Raw genomic sequence first — 19,149 nt, 5'->3', positions numbered from 1 at the left:
CCGTAGCAAAAAAAAAAAAAACAGTCCTGAATGACCTTACTGACGTCTACAGAGGGTTTCTGGTGGTGAAACGTTTGATTATTTGCCCTGTAGTGCCATCCTGTGGTAGAGGTTGAGTAGGCCTTCTCAGACAAAAGTTGGGGTTTCACTTACCTATGACTTGACTATTGCGAGTGACATGAGACAGTCATGAATTACATGAACTACAAACAAACAAAAGCGATTCGCTGGCTATGTCGAGGTGGGTCGCAACTTCTGCTTCACTTTCCAGTTAAAAGGATCTTTTTGGAACTTGTAGTCCGCAAGGAAAGCCACGACTACATGTCCCACAATGCACTATTGCCATGTTACCATAGTAGCACTCTGCGGCTTTCTGTTCCACGCAGCATGGCTAGCAGTTCTTCTCGCGTGTTTGCAGCCCTGCTTCCAGTTGCATCGGAATTCTATAACGATGAAAACTTGACAGGCTTCGGTAGAGTCGCTAAAGAGACTACAGCAGTGGCACAAATTCCCCCGAGAGAAGTTCAGGTTACGGGAAGCGCCGAGTTGTCCTGCCCGCCCGACCGGGCTACTGTTTCCATCAGTGTTAGCAGCAGCAAAGAGTCGGTCAATGATGTGAAGAACAGTGTCTCGCGACGTGTGGAATACATAATTCAGACTGTCCGGCAGCACGACGTGAAGGTGAAGTTGATAGCAGCTTTTATCTATCTGATCGTATTATTATGCTTGGCTAATTATTGTAGACACAGATGCTGTTCTCTTGTTGCTTACCCCGAGTTTGTGGTTTAAAGGAGGCAGACACAGCCGTCACGAAATACATCCAAAAAGTGGATGACCTTTACATCATGGAGGTCGAGGTAAGTTAAGGACTTCAGGCTATTGTTGTTTGAGTGGATGAGGTGAGTTGTTTTAAATGTTACTCACACCCTGTTGCCCACCCTGTGATTCTTAATGTTATGTGGTATCCAGGTCCTAGTGGTGTTCTTAGATTTCGACAAGATGCAGAAAGTGCGATGCGTGCTCTTGGAGAAGTTGGATAAGAGTGTGTGTGTTGGACTTCCACACTTTACACACAGCCCGGAGTGCCTCAGTGCACTGAGGTAGGCAGGCTAAACACACCGGCATGTACACACACACACACCGTTTGTTTCACAAAGCTTTGGATGGAGAATCCTTTAAATCCTTCCCCACTGATAACCTCACTCCTACAGTTTTCCACTTGCATTTGCCAACCAACCAGGCTTACTACATGCTTTGTTACAACATCCATAATCTTTTCACTTCATCATATTTCACAAGATATAACTGTATCATGTTATTGCATAACTATAATCACTGCATAACAGAGGCATAAAGCAGACAAGAAGTACTGTATCAGTAGCATACCCTGTATGGTTGACACACAGTTCAGTGCAAATCTTTTAAAGCACCTTTTTCAATTTATATTCGAGTTCTTTAAAGTTACTCTATGAAAAATGTTCACCTTTACGAAGCCAATTTGATGGTTAATGAACTTTTAATAGGTGAATCGGTCACCTAACATAACTATACAGCATAGATGTAGATGTAGGGTAGTTCCCTACCGAACATATAAATACATTGTGACTCTAGAGGGAGCTCTAAAGTCGCCAAAAATACCTAAACCTGCATAGTGTACCTTTAAGTCAATCAGGGTGCCTTTAAACTTTTAAGCAGTATTCCATGAAGGTATGAAAATAAAGTGACAGAGGGAAAATGCCCTAGACATTCTTCAACATGGGAGAGATTCAATTCAGTTAAATTCAAATTCAATTAAAGTGTGTTGAAAAAAAAAATACTTGTGTCGACCTCTGTATGTCAGAGTTACATTACTTGAGTAAAAGTACAGATACCCATTGCTAATTTTACTCAAGTACAAGTAAAAGTACAACATTCAGATGTCTACTTAAAGTGCCCATATTATGACTATTTTTCAACAAGTTAAAATAGGTCTATGAGTTCCAGAAAACATGTTTCTGAAGTTGTTTGCTGGAAATAGCTTGTAGGAAAAGATTCTTACCTACCTCTATTACACTCTTTTTCAGTCCCTGTCAAAGTGTGCTGCTTCTGCTGCTCATTACATATTAATGAGCTGCTGCTCACTTACCCACGCCCCACTCCATTAACTGTTAACAGGGTCATTCGTGCCAAATCAACAAATGCCTCCAGCCTCGCCTGACCATCTTGGCTTTGCTTCATACTTTGTCAATAATGCTAAATATTACCCAACAACTACTGTGCAAAGGTTTAAGCTTGTATCTACATTATTTTCTGAGATATGTAGGCTTAAAAAACAGTTGAACTTATAGGCTTGGTGTGGAGAGGTGGGGTGTTGATTATGCAACGTCTGAAACACGGCAATTCAAAATCCCGTAACATCTACACCTTCGTTACATAGTATAGCCCGTAGCTAACACTTAGCCTACCATAATCTCTATGTAAAACGGTTAGCTTGCTAGCTATCTATCTAACAGTAGAACTTCAGTAGCCTAGAACAGTGTTTTTCAACCACTGTGCCGGGGCACACTAGTGTGCCGTGAGAGATCATCAGGTGTGCCGCAGAAAATTACCCAAATGTCACTCACTGGTCCAGAAAAGCAACTGTTGCATCAAATAATTTATAACCACATGCTCTCATTGATTGTATGATTGCACTATTTGTTGTATGCAGGCATTGTACAACGGGGGCCCCATATCCAGTATTCACAGAATCATCACATATCCAGTTCATAACAACAATTAAATTAGATATAGTCCTACAAATGAAACAGAGGGTGCTTGTTTTATTGAGCAGGTCTTGCATAGAAGCCATAATAAGGCCATATCTGTGTATTATTTGAAGTTTTAGGCTATGGTATGTTTATTTTTTCTTCACACAGGATGTTAGTGTGCCGTGGGACATTTTAAGTGTCAAAAGTGTGCCATGGCACAAACAAGGTTGAAAAACACTGGCCTAGAACATAAGCTTAGCTATCTCACCTAGTTGTAGGAAATATGCAAGTTATGGAATTAGAATGAATCCCATGAACAAACAGATAACTCTTACACCAACCTTATTTTGTGCCTTATTTTCACGTTTGTTCAACGATTTAGTAATCCTTTTCCCTGCCCACTTCGATGCAGCTCCATAGGTTTCCATTATATTCACGTAACATAATTGCCCTAAAAGGAGGTGGTGGGTGGGAATATTGAAATGTTTCGCCTTGTGAAGTTTGTATGCGTGTGGAAGCACCAGAGACACACAATAACACATCAAATCCTAGAAAAAGTGATTTTTTCATAATATGGGCACTTTAAGTAAAAGTACTGAAGTACTTGTTTTTAAAAGTACTTGAGTATCAAAAGTACAATATCGAGTAGCCTACATTTTCTAAATATGGCATTAATACTGCCACAGTGTGCTTACATTTATGTACAGAAACGTCCTACATGGAGTTATGAAAAATGTTAATGTTAATACCTTGGAGAATGTAAAAGGAATTGAAAGTAAAAAAAAAGTCATCTTTTTACCATGTTGCCAGTGAAAGTAATTGTGGTATATAATTACTTAATATTAACTTAGACTGGCAAACTTCAGGAACACTCAGGAATCAGGTTTATTCTGTTACAAGCAGAGAGGGTAAACAATGGTCTATGGTCTATGTAGGCCATGGCCTCTGCTGGATCAACCTCTCTCTCTTTTTCAGTTCTCCATCATTCTTCTTCTTCTGACAAACAATGCAAGTTAGTCACTTTTGTATGGGTTAAACAAAGACAGAATTGGCAGCAAAACAATCCCACGTGGTTGGTTCTCCAGATGGCATCAGACACACCTACTTCACACCTATCTGAATAGCATGAGGAGACATATCTTATATATCAGAAATATCACTTATAGAATGTTCCAAACATTCTCACAATCAAATCATTACAATCCTTGTACTGAGACTATTACAATGATACCAAACATGAATATATTTACATTTCATGACATATGGATTCAGTATAGCAAGGTAACATCCTTTGTCTTGTGGATCTGATAGCCCTTGGAACCAGTACATTAGCATTTCATTGGGGGAGGGGAGGGTGTTGTTGTTTAATGCCAAGAGGGGCCACATGGCTTACTAAAAATAGTTTTGAAACCTTAAAATAATTGCTATCACCAGGGATGGGCAGTATTTCTAATACATGTATTTAAAATACGTATTTCAAATACAAAATACTATTTTGTAATTGAAACACTTGAAGCGAAAACTATCATTAACTTGTTCAGAAAATTGAAATAGTCTGGCGAGGTGGGGCCACGGGTTTAGAAGAAGTAACGGGTACTCACGGTTATGGATAGAAATGTAGCGGAGTAAAGAGTACAATATTTGCCTCTCATATGTACTTGAGTGAAGTCATGAATACTCCCCAAAAATGATACTTGAGTAAAGTACAGATCCCTCAAAATTGTACTCAAGTACTGTACTCAAGTAAATGTACTCCGTTACTGTCCGGCTCTGAAAACTGAACACTAATAAATCACAAATCACTAACAAAAACAACACCAACAGAACAGCTTTCAAGAGCATCTCACTGGGGTTATCGAGCATAAGATAGGTACTCTCTTGAAAATGTCCTATTGACAGTTAAAACAATAATTAAGAGATTCCAATGAACTGAAACTGTGTCAACTTGCCTGTACAAGGACACATGCTTATCTTGCCCAATGCACAATTGGTTACCGAAGCAAAGCATGCCATAAGGACACCCTTGAAGAGTTACAGAAAAGTTCAGTTTTCATTGTGAGATTACAGTAAGATACATTGCCAACAGATGGTATTTTGACTCAACTTTTACAGTGGTGCCAATAAGTAGAGGGTGTAGTAGACACACTAATACGTAAGAATAGAGTATTGATAAAGTGAATTGATATAGGCAAATCAGGTTGATATTTGAAACAAACACCAAACAAAACACCAGAGAGCGCCCCCCCCCCCCCCCCGTATCTTTAAGACAAATGCCAAAAAACGTTTGTACAATACTGTGTGCCTTTGTGTGATAACGCGTCCACCTTCTGCCTTACGTTCCCAGACGACGTGTCTGTGTGGCAGCGGTGGAAAACGCTCGTCTGAAGGCGAGCGAGGTGTGTTGCACCCTGGGACAGGGTCTCGGGCGGCCCTTGCTGGTCCGGGAGGAGGAGTCACGAGAGTGGAGCTGCGGAGACACACCCCTCACATTACAACAGCGGGCGGGGCTTATTGCTCTCTCCGTCTCCTCACGCGTCTTCGTTTCCTTTGAACTTCGACCCAAAGACAGACCCAGGAAGAAGCCATAGGGCCTGCAGCCATTGGTTGGATATATTCTCTAATCTCTAATGTAATCTTTCTATAATCCTTATAATGCTCAGGCAGTCACTTTTGACAAGACCAGAGGCCTACTTTCTGAAAATATACATTATGATTGTCATTAAATGATACATGGAGTATCATTCTGAATTATATTTTTTAAGTATAACTTTTGCACTCTGAAACTGTACGTAATCTAATTACTGTTTTACGGTTCAGTAATATTTATAAATGGGGCACCTGGTTGAGCATGAATTGATGGAAATGGATGCATGAATGAATACCTTATTAAATGATTGGATTCAGTTACCCAAAGATGTATTCCCTGTCCAGATGAATTAAGAATAGATGAGGGAAAAAAGTGCAATGATTAGTAAGCCATGTCCAGTCTAATTATTTGTAAAGAGGCATTTCCAGAGTGCTATCTCATTTCACTAACCAAAGAGACACTCAGAGCCCAAAAGGTCAGATCACCATTAGCCAATCAAGAGTACTGTACTGTAATGCGTTCTATAAGTAGCACCACTTGCCGTTCCAAAGGGAATTTGGACTTTGTTTGTATTCTGTCACTACATGTTGTATTAAATAAAGCTTTTTTGTATAGATTTGTTTTTTGTATTCTTGTACTGTATTTGTTATGTTATGGAAGATGTGGAATTCTGTAGGCTTTGAGTGGTCTTGAATGTTATGTTATGGAAGACGTGGAATTCTGTAGGCTTTGAGTCGTCTTGAACACAGCCACACGGCACACAGAGTTGTCTTGAACGCAGCCACATGGCACTCCTCCGCTGGGTTGGTTTGTATTAGGGGTTTGCACGGACGTCACATTCTGGCCGGTAACCATGGTAACCCAGCACGCGCGGCCATATTGGCGGTACTCTGTGAATTAAGTACAATGGAGTATTATGCACTTTGGATATCTTACGTGATTGTAGCCGTGTCTAAACAACAGAAAAGCTAATCAAAATCCGTCTAAGATCCAAAGGCATATAGGGCAGGACTTGGACCACAAGAAAAGGTGCGATATTTCGAGAAATTACGGTTTATTGGCAGCGCAGATCCTTAAGAGTTGGGTGAGGGAGACGAAGTACCAAGTTCAACCACAAGCGCCCCCCTTCCTCCGATAACTTCTGGCATTATTCTCCTTTCTCCCTGTTTTTTTAATAACTTTTGGAAGTCGATACCTACACCAGATGTTTTTCTCAGTCGGACCTATTGGTACAACCTAAAACACGGCAATAATTAACCATTTTCCTTGACGATGTTAGGGATTTACTTCAGTGCCTAATGCTTTCTAATGAGGCGAGTATCTCCAATTTGGCAACGTCCAGATCTGATGACACGCCGTGCAAACCCCTAATATAACACAGCAGCCACATGTGGTCCAATGTGCTATTAGCGGCCCTAGCTGGTTCTCATGCTAATGTAAGGGACATCTGGACATCACAAAGCAGAGGCGTTTTTGACATTACGTCAAGAGAGCCGTTTCTTCACATTCTGTTGCTATTTCTCGGTCATTTTTGGATGTTTTAAATGTAAAAAAACTCCACATATCACCTTTAATGAAAACAGCTTTTTCCCAGTTTTTCCCAGAGCACACTGTTCTCGTGCTGGTGCTGATGCAAGTGAATATTTTACTTTTCATTTAATGTGTCTGCCATGGAAAAAAACAAAAACTGATTATGACGGATGCAGGTCGACCATTTCACGGGGCCACCAGACCAGAGAATGTAGTTCCGCTAGACTGATGAGGAACAGAGCATGTAGTGAAAGACTTAAATGTGAAAACGTGGCAGTTGAATCGCCATTATATTGTGATGAGATGTTCCGAACCGTACAAGATTTGTCGTTTAGGATCACCACGACAACATCTGGACGTATGCCAAGTTTTGTGAAATTCCATCCATGTGGAGCACTGCAATGAGTGAATTACTAGATGTCTTTTGATTCACCTAGCTCAACACCCCCATCTATAGGCAGATGGATAGAAATACAAAGCACAAGAGCTGTCACACTCACACCCACACACAAACACTCACTCACACTCACAGAATACTATTATTCACTTACACATACAGTACAAGGAGTTGTAGGATGCAGTACTGAGCGGTGGTCATATTATCTAGTTTTACAAAGGAGAAAGATTCAATATGTGTAACATAATTTTATTGAAATGACAGTAGATTTCGTTCATTTTTTTTTTTTTTAACCATAATGACTTCTGTAATGTGGAGTAAATCTCTGGCGTCATTGCTGACTGGGAAACCAACACTCATAAAGGTCTATTTTGTACTGTTTTGTGATAAAAAGGTAAAATTACCATAGTTCACGTCCAGCGTAATGACAGCCTAGTTTGTTTTGTTATTTCAGACATTGTTTAAATTATTTACACCCTTTCTCCAAATCAGTGATCATTTCAAAACTTTACTCTGGCAACACCTACTGCTACATCACATTTCTCCCTTAATCAGTCCGGCATGTCTTGCCAGGAAACACCAGAGATGGCAAAAGTACTCACTTCCCGTACTCAAGTAGAAGTACAAATACTTGTGTTAAAAAATACTCTGGTAAAAGTAGAAGTACTGATTTAACTTCTTTACTCAAGTAAAAGTAACAAAGTACAGGCTTGGAAATTTACTTAAAGTATAAAAGTAAAAGTAGTCTTGTGAATGACAACCATTTTGTATGCAACAGTACCTGGACCACACAAATGTTTCTAGAGTGCAAGTGTGGCAGTCTCTCTTTTTAAATCTTCCCATAACCTGTTGGGCCATTCAGAACATGTTTGATGATGGTGGAGGTTATTGTACAATGCTTATAACAACACAAGTGGCATTAAGTGGTTCATAGAGTGTTGATGTGTACATATTGTTATTGTGGATAATACAGTATGATTTTTAAATGTTAACAGTTGTAATTGGTGAATAAACTCTTTTGAGGTGGATAAACTATTTATGAAATTTCAGAGGTGGGTAAACTGTGTTTACTGCGTAAATTATAAACGTTTATTGTGTTTAGCCTCCACTACATCTCTGTTCAAGACCCAATCCTGCATATTGCTAAGGTATAGGCTACACTGCAGCTAGAAGTTAGGGAAGCACCAAAGGCGAGGAGAGGAGGGCATTTTTTAAATTTAATTGAGACATACTACTACGTGCTAACGTTAACGTTACTGCCATCAAGCTGCAATGATTTGCCGCGAATGACTGCCGCCCAAATCTGTCGAGTCATCTTGTAGTGGTGCGTCAAGTGCAACGTATATTCCCATCCGCTATTGATGACACGAAAAATAATAACGGTAACTCCACTGAAATTATTTAAAACTAAAGTAACAAGTCAGTTTTGTAAAATGTAAGGAGTAGAAAGTACCGATATTCGTGTTAAAATGTAAGGAGTAAAAGTAAAAAGTCACCTCAAAAATAAATAGTAAAGTAGAGTAAAAATATCTGAAAAATCTACTTGAGTACACTAACGAAGTATTTGTACTTCGTTACTTACCATCTCTAGGAAACACTCAGTTCACATTTGAACACATGAAAAGTCTCTCATCCCTGTGCAACATTTTTCGGCAAACACAATAATATTGACCTTAAAACCAACACTGAACACATGGGGGACTACAGGGTCTCTCACATGGAGAATAAGGGAGTTCGGGAATCATAAAGGCTGTTGGGGGAAAAAACTAAAAAGGAATGCTACCCTGTTGGTGCACTATGCAAAGCTACAATCATCAGCATGATTTACAACAACAACACACACGGTCAAACGTCGCTTCAACACCTTCACTACAGCCCAGTCTGGAGACAAGCTGCTCATAATGTGCCGTTGAATACCACAATACACTACCCAATACACTATAGACCTATGACATTACAGATCAAGTCGGTGGGCTGACTGACTTTTGGCATTAAAGTTTGTTAATCTGTCACACACAAACACACACACATCAACAAACACACAGACACACACACACAAATAAATTACATAATGTTATATTATGTTCTTCAACTGCTCCATGTCAACTCTCAAGTCTACCCAGCCTTCATGCTTTCTGTACCTTCATCATCACCAACATCATCATCATCCTCTCTCTCTCTCTCTCTCTCCCCCCCCCCCCTCTCTCTCTCTCTCTCTCTGTCTCTCTCTCTCTTCCTCTTCTCCTTCTCCGTCTTCTTCCTCAGTCTTCAGGGTAGATCTGTTCCAGCCAAGGCTTCATTACAAACTTCTCGCCGTCAAAGTCGGAGAAGTACAGATCAAGGGTGGGGATCTCCGGCTGAGAGCACACACACACACACACACACACACACACACGTCTGTAATCCAATGCCATTCCATACAGTATAGTGCACACACAGTTTTGTGACAAGTAGAATGATGACAAATAGAAAGGTGTAATGTGTTCTTACTGTACTCTACCATTTTTAAATTGTCCTAAAATTGTTGAGAGAATTGCTTTAAAACTTAACTGTTACCATGTTGTTAGTCGCTTTGGTTAAAAATGAGTCAGCCAAATGTAATGTAATGTAATGTAATGTAATGTATAAATCCTGGATGATAAAATTAATTTCAAATAACATGGTGTTGCAAGATAGCAGGTGTCTGTGTGTGTGTGTGTATGAGAGAGAGTGTGTGTGTTTTTATACCTTGTATCCTCTGATGCGCCTCAGAGCTGACTGGGGCAGATATCCCACCATAATAGAGGATGAGGCAGGGCCACTAAACACAACCTTATAATGAGGACTATCTACTGCACTCTGCAGCTACTCACACACACACACACACAAACACACACACACAAACACATGCAGCGCACACACACACAGGCAGCCCACGCACACACATAGATATAGACACACAAATATGGGGACATTTTTAGCATTGATAGTTGAATATGTAATTCTGTACCATTAGTATTTTTACAAAATGTAAGACACTTTTCTGCCAGGCTCATGTGTCTATGTGTATGTGTATGTACTGTGTATTTGTCTATGTGTATGTGTATGTATGTCTGCCAGGCTCATGTGTCTATGTGTATGTGTATGTACTGTATGTGTATTTGTCTATGTGTATGTATGTGTATTTGTCTATGACGTGCGTATTTGTCTATGTGTATGTGTATTTGTCTATGTGTATATGTATGTGTATTTGTCTATGTGTATGTACTGTGTATTTGTATGTATGTGTAATTGTCTATGTCTCTGCCAGGCTCATTTGTCTATGTGTATGTGTATGTATGTGTATTTGTCTATGTGTATGTATGTGTATTTGTCCATGTGTATGTGTATGTATGTGTATTTGTCTATGTGTGTATGTATGTGTATTTGTCTATGTGTATATGTATGTGTATTTGTCTATGTGTATGTACTGTATGTGTATATGTATGTATGTGTAATTGTCTATGTCTCTGCCAGGCTCATTTGTCTATGTGTATGTGTATGTATGTGTATTTGTCTATGTGTATGTGTATGTATGTGTATTTGTCTATGTGTGTATGTATGTGTATTTGTCTATGTGTATGTGTATGTATGTATATTTCTCTATGTGTATGTGTATGTATGTGTATTTTTCTATGTGTATGTAGAAATGGATATACGTACCTCTGGCGGTGTGTATCTTTTCTTAATCCAGTTTGGCGGCGCCCGCAGCTCAGCATCCCAGCCAACGATCACGCCAACCATGTTGTTCTGACTCTCCATGACAACATGACCCACCCGGTGCAACACATACATTGGCCGCGGGCTGTGGACATCTTTTGAGGCTGTCACACACACACACACACACACACACACACACACACACACACACACACACACACACACACATTTAAAACATGTTTTCCCATATTTACTCAAACATTTAAAATGTTAGCCTAATATCTCTATTTGATGACCAATGCCATTGACATCAATATGATTCAAGCCCCCCTTAGGCCTGTTTGCATTCCTTATTCTGCTATCAAAGGTAAATAAAACTGTAGCCTACTGTTACACCAACACATTGTAAATAATACTGTAGCCTACTGCTACACCAACACATTGTAAATAATACTTTTTTATTCTGCTATCAAAAGTAAATAAAACTGTAGCCTACTGTTACACCAACACATTGTAAATAATAGTGTAAAATGAAGCTCCTCAGCTATTGACCCTTACGAAAAAGAACTTTAATAGGAATCTTGAAGTATTGTGGGACAAAGTATTATAGTAACCTTATAGGAATACTATAGTATGTTGGGACATATAGAAGTATTATCATATTTTGCAACATAGAAGTAGCCTACTATAAGAATGGACTACAGGAACATTGTAGAGGATATTAGAGGTATTTCAGAACATCACAGAAGTAAGGGGTGAATGATCAAGTCATTCACGAGGACAGAATAAAATCAAAGAAATGAAAAAAGTTATCCTGTGTGTTTGTCATTATTCTTATAACAAAGACATGGGTAACGGGCTTATTCGTCTTACCTGCAAAGTAACCAAGGTCGTTGTCCTGGAGCAACTCCTCGAGGGGAGGTGAGCCATCATCCACATCCTCCACTTCCTCAGGATCGTCAAAGAGCCTGGAAAAGCTGCTATCTTAAATGTTCATAATTTCCGAAGGCCATGGCGGGTATGGTGCACTTCACTGTAATTTAGGGACGTCACTAGACCTTATTCACTGGGGCACGTGCCTTAGTAAAAGTCTCCAGTGCCCCAGTAAAATTCTAGCGCTGCTCTCGCTGGAAACGGCATTTATGAGCGCATCTCCGTGCCTGCTTTAGTCATGACTCTAGCCTGTCACTTACCAGCCAATAAAAATAAACAAGGAAAAAAAGAAAGGGGTCATAATAACCAATCAGGAAATAGCACCTCTGTAGCTGGGTAAGATTGAACGCAACAACCAATGCAAATCGTTCACATGATTCTTCAGAGTGTTTCGTTGTACAGTGGAAACCGCTGGAGCTCATCACATCACTTTGAGCGCAGAGTAAGTCGTCCCCTGTTTTAATGTTACAACAAATTCACAACTTGTTTGACAGAAAAAATGACAAGTTGATCGCTGTTAGAGACTGTTGCCTACATAATTAGCATCTGATTTTCAATGCTTAGCATCATTGTAGCCTAAATTTAGCAACAGTTTACCAGCTTGTGCTCTCTCCCTCACACACACACTCACACCATGCGTAGGCTGCATGCACACATGCGGAGAATTAATAATGATTTACTTATACTGTAGAGAGTCCTGTAAAAGTAGCCTATACTGTTTGTGAGGCTGTCCTACTGTAAAACTAAACATAGCCTTCTAATAAACTATTCAGAGATGGACATCAGAAAATTCTTCCTGAACAGAGGCAGAGGGAGAGGAACAGTGAGGAGAGATGAGGACGAGGGAGGTATGATAATTGCCCACATTAACGGTAACATTAACATTTATGTTGGTAGCCAGTGTTGTGATCTATGGTTTAATGGCAAACTTAAATAAGTTTGCTGCATTTGCAAATGTAGCCTATAATAATCTACACAGAATCAGAGTAGCCTATAATATTGGCTACTCTGATTCTGTGCAGATTATTATAAGCTACATTTGGAAATGATCACCAAAAGTAAGTATGAAGGCTTTAGTAGGCTATTTAAGCTACAAAGAACTGCAGTATTGCCAGGATGACTATAGGACCCTTGTCTGGGAGGGAAGTATATCTCAATTTTGACTAAAAATAAGCTTCCCTTGTGTTAGTAGGAAAGCCTATTAAATTCATGCAGTGAGTACCTATAGGCCTACTTATGCCTATGTGTTTGAATGTTGCTGGATAGTGGCTGCTACAACAATTGAGGGAGAGAGTGCTGGTCCTACATGACAGTGACAATAATGATTTTGAAGCTTGTAGCCTACCCATAGGCTAGCCATTTATTTCATATTGCACGCACATTTTTTTTTTTTATGTATTGGGAGTTGGGGGCCTGTGCCCCAGCAAAGCTCTAGATCTAGAATCGCCCCTGCTGTAATTATTCTAAATGTATTATTATCTGTCTATATGTCGCCTGTAGAGCATATTGGAACAACTGTTGTTTTTCATCGAGCCATATAAATAAAGTTGACTTGACTTTCTGTGAAAGGAACTAACTCACGTCACTTTGGGCACCCACGACGTTGCCCACTCAATCCAAGCGCTGGCGTTCAGGTAAGAGGACCTGAGGTCATTCCAAGCTCTCAGAAAACTACAGGGCAGAGAACAGGAAATCATTGAAACACATCAGCAAACACAGGGTGATCAGAGAGAGAGGGGAAAAGTTGCCTCCTGCCTTTTAATACTGTGGTAGCGCTCTGCCGCTGACACGCTGCTCCATTTGGAGATGAGGTACTGCGCGGGCAATGCCGAGAGAAGAAGCGCCAGTTGTAGTATGGTTGTTGCGGTGATCTGCGGCATTGCTTCGTTACCTGCGAACACGGACGAGGAAGACCACACAGCGCTGCGGTCAGTGCTGAACGCAAGTGCAAACTGAAGTGCAAATCCAAATACAGCTGATTCGAGCGGCATGGAAGCCGAGTTTACAGAATCAATTTGAGAAGATAAAGAAAGTTTGTAATTGATTTAAATATGTCGTAGGCTACATATAGAATAAAGTTGATTTACAATATCATAATTAGGTTGGTCATAGCCTACTAGGCTACATTTTTAACAAACACCCTAATATCTTACCTTACGATAGGTAAGCTGACTGAAGTTTGTTTTCCAGACTTCACGTTTCAAACTACCTACATTGAACTAGTCAAATATTGACTCATCAGTCATTTTAAACTGGTCATGTTAAAATGGTTTACCAGCTACAACGTTTAGCTATACGTGGAGTCATGGCGGGTCCCCACTTAAAAGTTTGTGATAATATTTGCATGAGTGTGTTCTGTTTGTCAGTTTCGGTCAGGCACCTGCGCATTTATAAAAAAACTGCCAGGAGGCGCACGCGTCCAATGACCGTCCTACACGAATAAAGGCGCGTGTCTCTCGCGCCGCCACGTCAGGAAGGGGTGCCCCACGCGGATGTGTTTAGCAGGCGCTGTGTTAGCACAGTGACACGAGATGGCAGTGTCCTTACAGGAATGGATCTATATAGTGTATCCTACGGGCACGGTCAGACATATTTTACAGTTGAAAAATGTGTGGTTAAAAGAATGACATGGAAAGCAATGACTGAGGGACAGCATTGTGAACACAACTGTTTATTTCTTTAAAATATCAGTATGAACTAATATGACAGCAGTACTCCCTACACATACATTCTATGCTTATGTTTTTTTGCATTTACTTTTTTATATAAAAGTATACAAACTAACATATAAAGTCCTCTAATCCAATCTCAGTGGAAACCAGAGGACAGTAAAGCCTCTTCCCAAACCTCACACAGAGAGAATTCTGGGAAAGGTTGCATGCAGCCCCCCCACCCCCCGCTTGACCTCACGCCTCACATCGCAGGCTCTACAGGTCAGATGATGGGTGGGTAGCGTGATGTCACATCCTGTGAAGCACTCCATTGCTTTGTTTGTAGGGGTTAGAGGTGGGATATCATAATGGGTATCATAGTCAAAGGAGTATAAAAATACGTACACTCACAAACCTACACACAACACACTGGTGCCAAAGAGGTTGGACACACACACAAACTCTTTCTCTCTTTCACACACACACACACACACACACAACCACCAGGCTATGGTTCACCAAAACCATCTTAAAAAAAAAAAAAGACATTCTGAGACATTCACAACTCCACACCACCACAGAGCTCCATTTGGCAACTTCAAAATAAAAACGTAATCATTACTTTTAAAAAAAAAGAGAAATAAAACCAAACGTCCAATAAACCACAGAAGAAAACCCACTGTTTCGGCTGACCAGGTCAGATAAGGAGTGTATCTGTTCCAGAGGACCCTCTGAAGTTGAAGTTCACATCAATCCAGATTCACAAAAATAGACCAGTCCACACTAAAATCCAGATCTCAGTCCATCCAAGACAGACGCAGATCCAGTGAAAAGTCAGTACAGTCCTCTTTGGCTGTGGGGTGATCACAAAACAATGGGGCCGCATGAGTCCAGTCCGCACAGGCCCATGTTGAGGAGGGAGTGAGTGGAGGGCTAAACCATGTCTTACAGTGGTACCTGTGGACCAGAACCTCACTGGGGAACAAAGACGGTACCAGGAAGGGGCCATAGCTATTCCAGAATCCTCTCTCTCACACAAACGCACATGCGTGCACACACACACACACACACACACACACACGCACACACACACACACACACACACACGGTTGGGGAAATTGAAGGCACAATCAGAACGAACAATATTCAGTCCAAACATGGACACACAAACAGGGCATCCTCTCATGGTCATTTCCAGTCGTACACACTAAGTCCAGGCCCAGCCATACGGGACAGCATGAGAAAAGACCTCAAACTGGGCTGTTTACAAAGGGAATTACATATAAAAATGTACACAAGTCCTCTGAACCTATTAGCACAACATACAGCACACCCCAGGTTTTTAAGTGCATAATCATGTACTAAGACACTCATACATGTACCTTATGTATTTCAAAAGGTACCAAGAAAAAGTCTTGGATGGACACACACACACACCATGATTTCATATTTCTGTTAAAATACAATGGCATACTGTCACATCTTGTAAACATGACTGCATCACTGCCTCTCTCTCTTGCCGACACACACACACACACACACACACACACAACTTTGTGAGCAGGTGAGTCTTCTTTAACTGGAGAATATGATGAAAATCAAGTGCAATGAGTCCTTACAAATGCAATGCACTGCTTCAGCATTAAGAAGGCTCTCTCATCTCTCTCACACACACACTCACGTGCGGAACCTTACAACTCCCAGTCTTAAAAATGATTAATGATTAATGAATCATTAATAATGTTTTTACTGGTTGGACCAGTCTTGCATACACACACACACACACACACACACGCACACACACACACCATCCAAGTAACTCTCACTGGGTGGGTCACACTCCTATAAGTGTCTAACATAAAGTGACTGCTTTGATAGCCCGTAAATGGTTTATAACTAGCTCCAACCTCTAGGAGTTAGGTTTGCTGACCACTGTGTTGAAATAAACAAAGACTTACTGAAGCCCTGTACAATAGAGTATTATGGTGGACTGGTGAGGAGAAAATCCATAGATTGAGTAGACCTCACCACACACACAACACACACACACACACACACACACACACACACAGATTATGAAGGCCATAAACACTACACATTCTACAGGCAGGCACACTGATGATGAATTGGACACACCCATAGGTCAGAGAATAGAGAGAGAGACTATGTATGATGGAGGTGTTGTCTGATACCACATTAACAAGTCAGATGAACAGGGAAAGGCAATGTTTAATGTGTGTGTGTGTGTGTATGTGTGTGTGTGTGTGATTAGGATGGGGGTTACTGGTCTCCACGGAACTTTATGTGTCATTGCACAGGCCAGGCGTCTCTGTGTGGCTGTACACATTCACAGTCTCTCGTAAACACACACACACACACACACACACACACACACACACACACACACAGATTACAGTTTCATAGCAGCAGGAATGGCATTGCCCCAGTGAGCTGTGGGGCAGTGAGAGGGGGGCATTCAGAACAGTCAACCCCTGGTGCGCTTGCAGCAAGGTCGTCACGTCACGTCGTCTCGTCACGCCGCGTCTCGTCGCTCTGTGGCTACCAGCCGATGAGGTTGGCCTTGGCCTTCTCGGTCAGCTTGCGCACGCGGCCCTTGCTGGACGTGCCGAAGGTGAGCGACGAGTCCTCGAACAGCAGCTGCCGCTGCTCCTCCTCCGAGTCGTCCTCGTTGTAGTAGGCCGTGCGGCGGCCCTGGTTACGCGTCCGCATGGACCCCTTGGAGGAGCCGCCCGCTGCCCCGGGGCCCGACTCGTACTCCGTCCCCTCGTGGTCATCCCCGTCGTCGTCCTCTTCCTCCTCCTCCTCCTCCTCCCTGTCTGGGTCCTCCTGGACACTGGACGAGGGTTGCGAGTTGTCCTCGGTGACACGCCGGCTGCTCCGTCGCAGCGATGCGTTGGGATTGGACGGCTGCGGGGGGGAGGCGGAGCCAGGGGGGGAAGTGGGCGGAGCCGCCGGAGGAGGAGGACGAGGAGGAGTCCGGTTCAACCTGGGCCGCCCCCGCTTGGGCTTCTCGGGAGGTCCCGCCCCCACCCCAGAGTCCGATAGGCTGGTGTCCTGGACGGAGGAGGAGGAGGTGGTGGAGCGGTCAAGCTCCGTGCTCAGGGTGGCCTGCCGCCTCATCTCCTCCAGCTCCTTCTTGCTCTTGCGGCCGCGCTTCTTGCCCGGCGGTCGGGGCAGCGAAGGGGGCTCCGACTCGGACTCCGGCGCTGGGGCGACGGCCGGTCGCACGGGCCTCCTCTCGTCCAGACGCGGCCGGCCTCGCCTCCGGCCCACCCCCAGGGTCACGTGACTGCTGTGGCCATTCAGGTGGAGGCTGTTCTGCGATGGACTGTCATGTACTGGACCTGAGAGAGAGAGAGAGAGAGAGAGAGAGAGAGAGAGGAAAAAGGATAGATGAGAGAGAAAGTGAGAGACGAGAGGCAAGAAAGCAAAGAGTAGAAGATAGAGAGCAAAAAGAACGAGAGAGCAGAAAGGATGAAAGAGATAGAGAGCAGAAAGGATAAAAGAGAGAGAGCAGAAAGGATGAAAGAGATAGAGAGAGAGCAGAAAGGATAGATAAGAAAAATAGACAGAATAACTTAGTTTGCGAATTTGGGAATTTGTCTGTGTAGGTGTGTGTGTGTGTGTGTGTGTGTGTGTGTGTGTTATGTGTGTAGGTGTGTGTGTGTGTGTGTGTGTGTGTGTGTGTTCTGTGTGTAGGTGTGTGTAGGTGTGTGTGTGTGTGTGTGTAGGTGTGTGTGTGTGTGTAGGTGTGTGTGTCTACCTGGGTTGAGCCTGATGGGAGTGCGGAGCTTGCGTCGGGGCCTCTCCCTGGAACTCCCCTCGTTGCCGGAGCTGACGGGGTCATGGGGCGTCTCCGTGGAGACGGAGCTGGCGCTGTGCGCTCTCAGCATGCGGGGCGTGGCCTCGGGCAGGTGGGTGGCGGCCGGGGGCGGCGACGGAGGCGTGTTGGCAGACGCGGGGGCGTGTGTGTGTGTGTGCGCGGGCGTGTGTGTGTGTGCGCCGCTGCCTCCGAAGCGTGCTGAGCTGCGTGTGCGCATGGATGCGGCCGCTGGCTCCGCTTTGCCGTTGACGTGGGGGAGGTTCTGACGCAGGGAGGCGGGCCTGGATGAGGAGGAGGGGACTGGGGGCGGGGACACGTGATTGACACGGGGAGGGGCCCGGCTGGAGACACGCCTCTTCCTGTCTGGGCTGAAAGAGGAAGATATACAGTACAGGGGGTTAAACCAACTGAGTTATCATCATCCCCATCATCACCACCACCTTCATCACCAGATGTGCTGTGTGCTCATGACGACTGCAGAATGTCTACTTTTCCATTTAGGTGTCCATGTTAACAGGCTTGAGCCTTCCCACTGACTATCGTATGAGATGAGATTTCCACTGCCTATATGAGATGAGATTCCCACTGCCTATATGAGATGAGATTCCCACTGCCTATAGTATGAGATGAGATTAGACACTGCCTATATGAGATGAGATTCCCACTGCCTATATGAGATGATATTAGACACTGCCTATATGAGATGAGATTAGACACTGCCTATATGAGATGAGATTCCCACTGCCTTTATGAGATAAGAGTCCCACTGCCTATATGAGATGAGATTAGACACTGCCTAT

At 42.8% G+C, this 19,149-nt stretch overlaps 3 protein-coding genes across 7 annotated transcripts in view; 1 reads left to right on the top strand and 2 right to left on the bottom strand.

Moving 5' to 3' along the window:
• The first annotated feature begins 387 nt into the window (after nucleotides 1-387).
• irak1bp1 (interleukin-1 receptor-associated kinase 1 binding protein 1) lies at nucleotides 388-5,880 on the top strand. Its single transcript, XM_076272630.1, has 4 exons — nucleotides 388-681; nucleotides 792-857; nucleotides 970-1,100; nucleotides 5,074-5,880. The coding sequence occupies exons 1-4, from the start codon at nucleotides 388-390 to the stop codon at nucleotides 5,315-5,317; spliced, it is 735 nt and encodes a 244-aa protein (XP_076128745.1). The 3' UTR covers nucleotides 5,318-5,880.
• A 1,591-nt stretch (nucleotides 5,881-7,471) lies between these two features.
• Nucleotides 7,472-14,199, bottom strand: LOC143110440 (uncharacterized). Of its 3 annotated transcripts, none has more exons than XM_076273335.1 (7): nucleotides 14,008-14,199; nucleotides 13,610-13,745; nucleotides 13,436-13,525; nucleotides 11,795-11,898; nucleotides 10,925-11,085; nucleotides 9,971-10,043; nucleotides 7,472-9,600 (listed from the first exon to the last, which is right to left on the bottom strand). In XM_076273335.1, the coding sequence occupies exons 2-7, from the start codon at nucleotides 13,732-13,734 to the stop codon at nucleotides 9,581-9,583; spliced, it is 573 nt and encodes a 190-aa protein (XP_076129450.1). In that variant the 5' UTR covers nucleotides 13,735-13,745; nucleotides 14,008-14,199; the 3' UTR covers nucleotides 7,472-9,580. The 3 variants fall into 3 exon arrangements, with proteins under 3 accessions (XP_076129450.1, XP_076129448.1, XP_076129449.1); XM_076273333.1 differs by having other exon boundaries at nucleotides 9,971-10,087; nucleotides 14,008-14,195; XM_076273334.1 differs by having other exon boundaries at nucleotides 9,971-10,087; nucleotides 11,795-11,889; nucleotides 14,008-14,193.
• Nucleotides 14,200-14,509: 310 nt separating this feature from the next.
• phip (PHIP subunit of CUL4-Ring ligase complex) overlaps nucleotides 14,510-19,149 on the bottom strand; it is a 78,798-nt gene continuing 74,158 nt past the window's right edge. For all 3 annotated transcript variants that reach the window (XM_076273330.1, XM_076273332.1, XM_076273331.1), the window contains 2 exons: nucleotides 18,290-18,717; nucleotides 14,510-17,870 (listed from right to left, as the gene is read on the bottom strand). In XM_076273330.1, coding sequence (XP_076129445.1) covers nucleotides 17,065-17,870; nucleotides 18,290-18,717 — 1,234 coding nt within the window. In that variant the 3' untranslated portion in view covers nucleotides 14,510-17,064. The remainder of the gene's footprint in view (nucleotides 17,871-18,289; nucleotides 18,718-19,149) is intronic.

The sequence above is a fragment of the Alosa pseudoharengus genome, unplaced genomic scaffold (genome assembly GCF_046254945.1).
Source record: "Alosa pseudoharengus isolate Yale_2024_CS ecotype anadromous, Long Island Sound unplaced genomic scaffold, YU_APseudo_1.1 YU_APseudo_1.1_scf_7, whole genome shotgun sequence".
NCBI lineage: Eukaryota > Metazoa > Chordata > Actinopteri > Clupeiformes > Clupeidae > Alosa > Alosa pseudoharengus.
Note: the sequence above shows the minus strand (reverse complement) of the source record. Positions and strands in the feature narration are given on the sequence as shown.